Below are 10,519 nucleotides of genomic sequence, written 5' to 3'. Positions count from 1 at the left end.
GGGCACCTCGCGTGACGTTAACGCATTAAATTCGTTTCCAAACGAATGCAAATGGACAGTATAATGTTGGCCCTACACGCAAACATTTAAATAGTTTATATTCCACATTTTCTGTATTTGTACATGCATTTTTTAAATTATGTTTGTTTGTTTTCAGCTATATTTATGTTCGAGAATTGTATAATCATTAGTTGAGTTTGTTCTCATAATTTAGTTACAAACCTATTAAATGATGGATACATATGTAACCATCTTATGTAAAACGTATCTGCATAATAATATTAATACGTTATTTAATTTGTGTGTGATTAGTACTTCAGAGGCAGCCAGTGTCTGTGCAAACAACATTATTTCATAAGTCGTCCGGTTATTCTGTACTGCTGTTGTACAACGGTTCGTTTCGGTCCTAATTTGATTAGCAAATGCTGATGTACAACAGCACTGGGACTTTTGATTCTATCACTTGGCTTGTCTGTTTTGTTCCAGACAGTCTGTGCATTAATGGTTGGGACTTTCAGTGTTTCTGCAGGTTACAGTCAGTACACAAATAGGTGGCGACAAATTAGTGTACTATTTATGAGTGAATCATTGAATCATTTACCAAATCAGTTCGTTCAAAACAGATTCAGGATTCAGGAACACAACATGTCTGTGGGTATACATTACTTTATTTCCTGGTCATTTTAAGTAAAATAAATATAGAAATTCAGTCTTTTAAATTCCCTTAACAAGTTTATATTAGAACAAGTTTAACCAGGTTTATGTTTAACAAGTAGGAGTAAGGTTTTGAAATGGGTAGATTTCACATAGTGTAAAGAGGCAAGTGAGTACAAACTCTCCAATCTATCAAACATTTTTATACATCCGTTAAGCTTCAAAGTTTTGAATCTATGACTTTTGAGTGAACTGTACTACAGGGCCGTCCTTAGGGGGGTGCAACTGGTGCGATCACACCGGGCCCCGCGGCGAACGAACCGAGGGGGGCCCCGCTCCCTACCTCGCACCAGGCCCCGTGTCAGCTAAGGACGGCCCTGCTGTACTATTTAGATTAATTGAATACAAATGATAATTTGCAGGTTCCTATTGGTAGATATACTACGTTTGAGTGTATTTGTAAGTAATAAAGACTAGTACATGATTAACCACCACGTCGGGCTGAAAAACTAATGCTGACAATAAAACAAACATGCTCAAGATTTGTGGAAGCTGCACTTTATTTGAAAAAGAAAGAGTTCACTAATTGTTCTTACATCTTTTAAATACATAAACAAAAATATGATCCGTGAGGACAACACAGAAATTATTCAGTAAAACTTAGGTCAAGTCCGATTTGATTGAATTGCTTTCATATTTCAAACCATCCTTAGCCAACCCCTGGACAAACTGCCGACATGGTATATGTATATATACACAAAAGCACCGATCAACAGTGCTCGAACCGTCTCCCCAGTCAGCATTTCTCATATTTTACACTACAAATTTACAGTGATATCAATAAACCTGTCCGTGACCAATAGCTAGAGGAGCGTCCAGCTCCCGTTCAGTATTCCTGGACTTTTAGAGAGCAGGGTGCTTAACTTGACGAGAAGTCTGAAACATGAGGGCAACTCTTAACATTCAGATCAGGGGCAGCCAGATCTTTACGGTCCGTGTGAAAATGATGGCATGCCATGCATAATGCAGAACACCTCCCTTCCCAAGTGCAACACTTCACAGTCATGGAGGAAGTGCTTTTCTACTCCAACAAATATCTCATTGCAAAACCCCTAAACAGTATAACAAACCATTCACTAATGATTACCCTCCCAATAGCCTTGGGCTGCAAACATTTCATCTACGGGAAGTTGTTCTAGACATAAAACTTAGAGAATAGTTGGTGCTCTATCATTTAGCTTACAGGTGTATTTTTCACATAATATCTATTTTAAAAGTCTAAACCTTCATTATACAATCCAACACCCATGAATAATGTTGAATTATTATTTATATTTCCCCCCGATGTACTTTGTAAACTCTCCCGTTTTATTTTTTAGGCATTAATCATAAATAAATACAAACGACACGCAAGAAAGGTCTACTGGTGAATACAATTAAAGTCGAAACTAAAAGATAAAATGTAAAACAAAGTTACTGTTACTATTTCATAACACATACTATATCAGATGCTGAGTTATACTGCGATTTAGCTCGACGTTTGCCACAAGACCTCTCATCAGAAGCTCCCGGTTGAAGGAAAAAAACAACCTAGCAGGAAAATCAAAATATAGCTTCTCAGAACACAAAAGATCCAAGTCTCTCAATGCCCTTACCTACCTTAACAGATTATAAAATGTATGAGGAATCCCTTTATGGGTTGAACAGCAGCATCACTTGACATCTTAAACAAATTACGAAATGATTACAGTATGCTCCCAGTCTTTCAACACACTTGGTTTACATCTTTGACGTCGAGTATGTTGTGGGATCGGTCCTCTGAAGAGCATCCCAGCACAGAGGACGTAGCTTAATGGTTTGACATCAGGGATCAACTTCATTTTGTGTTACATAAACTGCATCTGGAGAAAGCAACAATTAAACGTACAATTAAAAAGATACTTTAAACAACAGTGTGTTAAGTCTACAAGAAACAGCGTTCGCGACCCATGTCGCTTCCACTACGTGACACATTTATGAATGAAACCAGTGTAGACCGGGACTGGGAACTGATTGGATTGTGAATAGTCTCTGTATGACAGGTTGGAGGAGAGGAGGGTTTGATGTCAACCGAAAAGGAAAGACGTTTTTAGAGGTGTTACAGAAAGTTGCAGGGTTTCTACTTCATGACTTTTCCAGTTTGTGGTTACTGGATCAGTATTTTAAAAATCATTTTATACAGACTGTACTCACAGAAAATGAAAAAGTGATTAAATATCTTGAAATAGCTGTGCACAACTAGAAAAAATATAATCCATATAGAAATCTCCATGCCTTTTAAAAATATATTATCAGGCCTGAATATCACAGTTTTAATGGTGAATTCAGTCATTTATTGCTACTGTTATTTTACATATAATTAAATCAATTGTTGAAAAATAAAATTACATGTTTAATATATACTTAAAATTAAACGTATTCAGAAAGAATAGTCAGTTTAATTTTTATAAAATAATTTTAACATTTAAAATACTTTTATAAAGTGATGAAATATCTTAAAACATCTGTTTAACTAGAAAAAATATATATTTTCCCCACAGTTGTTATTATTATTAATTAAATGAATAGTAACATGAAATATGTTTAAAATAATGTACACTCAGGAATAAGTATTAAGAAAGTAAACTGTCAATTTTATGTTAATAAAACGAGATGAAACTGAGCATGAGTGCATGCAAGACCATCGGTGAGCACAAACACATGCGGTACCTAGACAAAAGACGAAGCTCTACAAGAAATCCTTGAGAGAGAGCTGTGCAAAGGGGTCTTGTCCTGGGGCTCTGAGAGGACTCTGACTGGAAGGGCTAGAGGCAGCGGAGGGCTAATGCAGAGAGAACAACACAGAGAGAGAAAGGAAAGAGCTTGGAGTGACAGGGAGAAGCACATGTGGAGGAGAAGAGGAATGATCTGCACTTTGGGAGGGAGTTCTCTGTGTCATGGCCCATCAGAACACAATGGACCATGTTTATGAAGAGTGTTAATAGAAAGCTACATTCATCACAAGAACAACATAACGTACATGAAAGTTTGTAGGGACTGTACCTGTGCACTGGACACTGATCCGAATGGATTGGATGGCCTCATGACCGGCTGTGTGTACATCATTGTGGGCTGTGTCATCATGCTCATAGAGGGCATCTGTGGAGGCTACAAAAATACAACCATGAAGAATCATTCTGGTCACAATTTCAACAACCTCAATTCTAGCAGCTGGTTTCACAGCAGGGTTATCAAAGTTAAAGGGGCTATATGATGTTGCTAAAAACAACATTATTTTGTGTATTTGGTGTAATGAAATGTGTTTATGCGCACAATTTGAGTTGAATTACTGAAATAAATGAACTTTTCCACGACATTCTAATTTATCGAGATGCACCTGTACTGTCTTTGTTGTTGCATCGCACCGCGTAACTCATTTGATGCAGGAACTATTCGAGCCGTTCATGCCAGACTGGGGAGAGAGGTGTTGTAATAATATAAAATATGTGAAAAATAATGTGTTTTTCGAACAACCTAGTATGAGAGCCTGTTCTAGTACACCCCCAAAACAAAATCAAGACTTTGTAAAAGAGCATAATAGGACGCCTTTAACTAAAACCATTAAAAAAATGAAAACCTTTTTATTTGAAATAAAATAAATGTTAATTAAAATAAAATACAAAAACGCATTGCAGCTTGTTGTTAAAGTAACATTTTCATTTATTTTAACTTGATGTACTAAAATATAACTGAAATACAAAATAAAAACTATATAGACATTAAAAGCTAAAGAAAAATAACTAAAAAGGAAGATACAAAAATAAAAACAAATTAAAAATATAAAAAGCCTGTAATAGTATCTCAGTGATACTAAAATAAGACAGTTTCCCAGAAGTACTAACCATGCCATATCCCATCATTCCTGTAGGTGTTGTAGCAGGGAAAGCCATGATAGACGGTGGCTAGAAAACAAAGAAAGACTAATGAGACACCAAGTTCATATGTGATTACTTTCATTAAAACCTTTAAAAAAAGACATAAGACACCTTGTTTTAGCAATATCCCAGAATGCACTTCTGTGAGCTCAGTTAATAAATGGCGGGCAAGGCAAGAAAATGTCAGTTATGATTTAAACATTTCTTTCCAATACCGAGAAGGATTGATTAAAACAGTTTAATGTAATGCAAATGTATTATTTTAACCAATATTTGTGTGCTGCATATTTATGCTTTTTAAAGTATCAAGCTGTTAGCTTAGTAACATGCTAATTTAGATTACTTAAAGACTAAAATAAACTACATGGTTTTGCACAGATTTATGCATGAGTTGACGATGATTACCAAAAGTAAGAGCCGGTCTGCAGATTTTGTTCTGAGTTGACAATTTTGCAGAAAATCGCATAGTGTATGATGGGCACAGATTTATTTAATTTTTTGGGTTCAGACCGACTCCATCCACTCAGCGGATTTCAAACATGTTTGATAGTTTGAGTTGATTTCAGAACAAATTGTTTGCATTTGTCACTAGTCTCCTAGCAATGAGGCGCTCATTTAGTGAATAATGGCCAGTTTTCTTGGCAAGAGTGTGATGCCTAGTATTTTAAAATCTGTTCAGATTCATGCAGTCATGTAGTGTTTTCCAGCCTTAAGAGGTTAGGATGCTTCCTTAGAATGTAGCTGCCTATCTAGGCAGCTCAATGGATTTTGGAGCAATTTTATCAATATAAAGTACAATTGTACCATAGAAACAGGATTCCATGTAGTAGATGGAGCAGTTTTGGGTTGCCAGTTCATTCCACCAGTTAATTTTCTCTCTCCTGGTTGGTTCCAGTGGATATCACTGTGAAAACAGGCTAATATTAACACCAAACCAGAATATGTATTTACTGAGCATCAGGGATATACTGAGCATCATAAAGGGCAACATTCTTACTTTTTAGTGGTACCGTTTCCAATGCCCAGATCTGTAAGTGAGAAAATATATATTTTATTAAGACTTTAAAGAGGTACATTACAAAGTTACTTATAGTTAGTATAATGTCTAAAGTGGACTATCGAAATAAAGTGTAACCAAAATTTTTTAATAAAGTTTGAAAATTAGAGGCCGTTCACAAGAGACACATTGTTGCATTCCACTACACTGCTTTTCCATTGTTTCTCTGTAAACATGCACTAGACCAGGGGTTTTCAACCTTTTAGGACATGTGCCCCCCCAAGTTTGTCTAATTTCACTCGCTTCACTGACCACTACGCTTGTATTTTTTGCAGCACCTTGATCAAGACCTTACATTTTCTTCACTGAACTGGCCTGCATGTCACGTTTTTACATGCAAAAATGCATTCTGTGTGAAACGGCCCCTAACAATGTATATCTTCATTTTAGCATCATGTTCTGACAAACACATTGATACTTACTTCCAACAAGGTTGGCCAAGGAAGAATCCAGGTCGTCTGACACCAGTTTCTCTGGGAGCTGATTGGAGGACTGATTTGAACCGGCCACAGTGGGTTTCAAAATCCCTGCTGTTACATTCACAAATAAGACAGGTGAGAATATTTATTTTATATAGCATATTTGATACACAATGGTGATTCAGAGTGCTTTACATTAGCATTATAAAGCAAATAAAAAAACATATAGACATAAAAGCCCAGTTTAAAATCATTTAATACTGTCAGTTTAGAAACTTCTGATAACATGTTGATCTACTTTTTCAAGTTTTCATTTGATTTAGACTAAAATGCCTTACCATCAGTATCCAGGCTATTGGACGAGGCAGCTTTAGAACCGAAAACAGACTCAAAGTCAACACGCAGCTCCCCTGAGCTCTGTGGAGGAGGGATTTGTGGAGCTCCGTATCCTTCAAAAGGCACAAAAAGCCATTTAAACCCTCTTACAGCACTCACAATATAGACTAGGACACTGTAGAATAAACAAGTTAAAACAATGCCAGTATCAAAAATACTAAGTTCAAGTGCTGCCAATAAGTGGGCTAGTTTGATCACATGTCAAAGTTAGTGGAGGGTAAACTACAGTCACGCACAAGACATCCTGAAAAACTGCAAGAACCACTACACGTTTACAAGAACTGCGTTAAAGTGATAGTTCACCAAAAATGCAAAACTCATCATTTACTCACCCTCATGTCATTCTAAATATCTTAATATCTAAATATCTAATGAACATAAAAGGTGCATTTTTAAAGAATATAAAGACAATGAATGAGGCTGTCAAGCTCCAAAAAGCACCATAAAAGCTAAATGTGAATAAATGATGACAGAATTGTCATTTTTGGGGGTACTTTCCCTTTAAGGATCTGATTTTGAATGGTGTTATATCATGTTAGATCAGAAAACATTAGAGACAAAGGGAAACATATATCACAAAGGGGCGCAGCGCCACACGAGGCAACCTCCAGCCACAAGCTCCCTACCTCTGAATATGCCTGCTACTGTGGAGGGCTCAGACTGGAAGGGAGAGGGGTTTGGGAGATGCTGGACCATAGACGGTTGACCAAACGAGTCTGACAGGCAGGCGGGGAGAAGGAGAAACAACACGGCAAGCGTTACAGACATAAAGACATTTGAGATTAGAATGGATTAGTAAAGAGCGTATTTAAACAGCAATATTAAGACAGCCATGTGCAGAAGGCAAACAGCATCCAGCAGGGATCATCACAGGTTAGTCCCTGCACACTGCTTCAGTGCTCCTATGTTTCCAGACAGAGGGGAAACATAGGTGGGATGGTTTGCATCATGGTACCTGAGATTAAGTGCTCTATCCGCACAGTGCGTTTGTAATTGCTTGATACAGATGAACTTGAATCAATAAAGGGATTGTACTGATCTACAGTGGAAAAGGAAAAACAATCATTCACTTATAGCTTTATAGTTTAACTACTAAACCTTTACAAAGCAAAGGTAGACTGAGGTGAAAACTGGAATGAAATGTGTGATTTCTGACAAACTTTTTTGTAGAACGCTTCAGAATGTTCCAGAAAATAATATAAATATTATGTTTCATAAATAATATATATTATGATTAGTTGCTTTCAAATGATTAAAATATTTATTTGTCATTGTTTTTGTATGCCGGATTGCACTCATGGTTTATATTTCACTTGTTGACCTTTGTTAATTATTAAAATTGCATTAGACTAAATTTAAAAAAAGAGCATTAAATATTTTTCATTTTTAATATTTCAGTAATCACATTTAACGCAATGCGTTTAATGTTAACGCATTACCTTTGATAGCCCTAATTTTATGTATATTACCCTTAAAAAGTCTGGGTTCTGTAATTTTTATTTTTCTGAAAGAAATTAATACTCTTATTCAGCAAGGATACATTAAATTGATCAAATGTGTCAGTAAATATATTTATAATGTTAAAAAATCTATTTCAGAAAATGCTGTTCTTTTGTAATTCAATTAGAAATGTTTCTTAAGCATCAAATCAGCGTATTAAAATGATTTCTGAAGGATCATGTGACACTGAAGACTGGAGTAATGGCAGATGAAAACTTAGCTTTGCATCTCAGGAATAAATTACATTTTAAAATATATTAAAAAAGAAAACGGTTATCTTAAATTGCAATAATAATATTTCACAATCTTACTGTATTTTTCATAAATGCAGCCTTGATGAGCATAAGAGACTTTCAAAACAAAATATTCTTACCGACCCCAAACTTTTAAATGGTGGCGAATATTATTTACCATATATATGTTGGAAGTTGGGCAAAGTAATCTATTCAGAATGTAGTTACATCATCTTGTTTATTTGTCTTTCTATTCACCCAGTTAACATGCATTTTTTCTGTTGTTTTCGTCTCACACTACCTACAACCGCTTTAATTGTAGCTTTGAATCGAGATAAAAACTGTAATTAATGAAACAACCCCACTGTAACTAAGCCAAAACAAAGCTCTATGTGTACAAACATTATTTAAGGCTTATCTATAGTACTGCCACCTAACCTCCATTTATTCTCCAATTACAGACTGCATTCTTACTCAGACGGCGAGCTAAACTGTAAGAACGATGTGACTGAACTTAATCAGAGGATTCCTGACACAACGGGATACTGTGCATGCGAAACAACGAGGGACTTTCAGCGACCAGAAAAGCTCAAACTAATAAAACACTTCGGATGGGTGGATGGGTGGGTTGGAAGAAAGAAACTAAAGCGTGTTTACCACCAAAAATCTCATGACCTGACGTCCTAGAAGAGAAACTAACACCATCTGATGACATAACGGGTAGATGAGCACCATCAACAACAAGTTTGGTTAGGAAAGGGTTTAGGTTTGGAATGGAGTCATCTACAGCTTCAGAAGAAGAGAAAGGATCTGAGCAGGCAAAAGGAGAGAGAGAAAGAGTCGAACAGGAGGACATTAGAACGAGACTCAAGTTAACACAGAGAAGGCTACAGCATGCTGAATCTGAGACGGTCACATGCAAAGGGTCTCACCTCCCCAAGCCGTGGCCACAGAGGGTCTGGGCTGCATGCTTGACTGAAAGTTTGTCTGCAAGTCAAAGAGGTCGCTCTCCATCTTCAGGGCACTGAAGATCAGAAAACAAAACAAAAATGTCTTAATCCCCAACTGATTTAACCAACAGAGTTTCATGTAGATGTAATATAAGATGCAGGGTTTTGCATGTCCAGAGATGTCACAGTGTGAAGTGATTTGATTGGCTGACCCATTGGAGCAGCTGGGAGTGGAGAACAGGTCAATGGCAGGAGCTGTGCTGATGCATGCTGCTGTGGTGGAGACTGGAGAAGTGTCAGTCGTGGCGAACGACGGCCTCTTGGAGAGCTCCTTCAGCCTCTGTTCCTGTTTACAAGAAGCCAAGAAACCTTTTAGACAGGAAGGAGCCATCTGATTGGTGTGGGGAATAACCTACCAACCACTTTTCATTCATTAGTGTGATGTTTAGAGGATAAATTTGAAATGTGATACCAAGATCATTCAGATCATTGTTTTAACAACTGAACTGTAGCAGCACAGTAAGTTGTACACAATGTTTTTTGATAAAAAAAACCTGTGCACTCGGGACAGGTTTTTTAATCTGTTCAGACAAAGCCAGCCAATCAGATAAGAACTTTTCACCAACTCTTGCCATTATTGTGTGCAATATGCATTATATAATCTGGGAATGGTTTGTGAGCTTCAGACATATAGAAAAAAAAAACACCCATGATTAATCTAACAAACAAAATATTGTCCTCTAAGGCCACATACACACTGTAAAGTTTAAGGATTGACAACCATATTTAAATACAGGAGTGAATATTCCCCCACTCTCAAAATTGCGATGATTGACACCATTGTAACCATAGCAACGTTTTGCCATTTTGTGGCCTAATGGTTAGAGAGTCTGACCAGCGCTCTCTTCCACCTTCAATACCACGACTGAGGTGAGACCCTTGAGCAAGGCACCAAACCCCCAACTGCTCCCCGGGGGCCACAGCAAAACTGGCTGCCCACTGCTCCGGGTGTGTATTCACGGTGTGTGTGTGTGTGTGTTTGTTCACTACTCAGTGCTGTGTGTGTGTGTGTGTGTGTGTGCACTTGGATGGGTGAAATGCAGAGCATAAATTCTGAGTATGGAACACCATACTTGGCCACACGTCGCATCACACTTCTTATTTGCTGTTTTTTTTTTCTGTTAACGCTAGGGGTGCAACGGATCGTAGATGATCCATGATCCGTACGGATCAGGCTGCACGGTTCGGCACGCATGTGATTCGCGGATTAACTGTTCAGTTTAACCATCATAGAGTTAAAGTTTATCATTTGCACATGTTTTGTCTTGCCAGTTTACACATTCAAGCAATTTTAACT

The 10,519-nt window shown here is 37.2% G+C and overlaps 1 protein-coding gene across 8 annotated transcripts in view; it reads right to left on the bottom strand.

Moving 5' to 3' along the window:
- Nucleotides 1–1,982: 1,982 nt before the first annotated feature.
- The window catches only part of LOC107729110 (phosphatidylinositol-binding clathrin assembly protein-like), an 18,027-nt gene continuing 9,490 nt past the window's right edge, over nt 1,983–10,519 (bottom strand). For 2 of the 8 annotated variants that reach the window (XM_016539480.1, XM_016539481.1), the window contains 13 exons: nt 9,375–9,508; nt 9,145–9,236; nt 8,870–9,022; nt 7,435–7,518; nt 7,106–7,195; nt 6,422–6,532; nt 6,087–6,194; nt 5,605–5,635; nt 5,412–5,511; nt 4,575–4,634; nt 3,736–3,840; nt 3,403–3,514; nt 1,983–2,555 (listed from right to left, as the gene is read on the bottom strand). In XM_016539480.1, the coding sequence (XP_016394966.1) occupies nt 3,422–3,514; nt 3,736–3,840; nt 4,575–4,634; nt 5,412–5,511; nt 5,605–5,635; nt 6,087–6,194; nt 6,422–6,532; nt 7,106–7,195; nt 7,435–7,518; nt 8,870–9,022; nt 9,145–9,236; nt 9,375–9,508 (1,161 nt within the window). In that variant the 3' untranslated portion in view covers nt 1,983–2,555; nt 3,403–3,421. The remainder of the gene's footprint in view (nt 2,556–3,402; nt 3,515–3,735; nt 3,841–4,574; nt 4,635–5,411; nt 5,512–5,604; nt 5,636–6,086; nt 6,195–6,421; nt 6,533–7,105; nt 7,196–7,434; nt 7,519–8,869; nt 9,023–9,144; nt 9,237–9,374; nt 9,509–10,519) is intronic. The other 6 variants (XM_016539487.1, XM_016539488.1, XM_016539482.1 and 3 more) reach the window with 5 other exon arrangements.

The sequence above is a fragment of the Sinocyclocheilus rhinocerous genome, unplaced genomic scaffold (genome assembly GCF_001515625.1).
Source record: "Sinocyclocheilus rhinocerous isolate Xijiao unplaced genomic scaffold, SAMN03320098_v1.1 scaffold1870, whole genome shotgun sequence".
Lineage (NCBI taxonomy): Eukaryota > Metazoa > Chordata > Actinopteri > Cypriniformes > Cyprinidae > Sinocyclocheilus > Sinocyclocheilus rhinocerous.
This window is presented reverse-complemented; position numbering and strand designations above follow the sequence as displayed.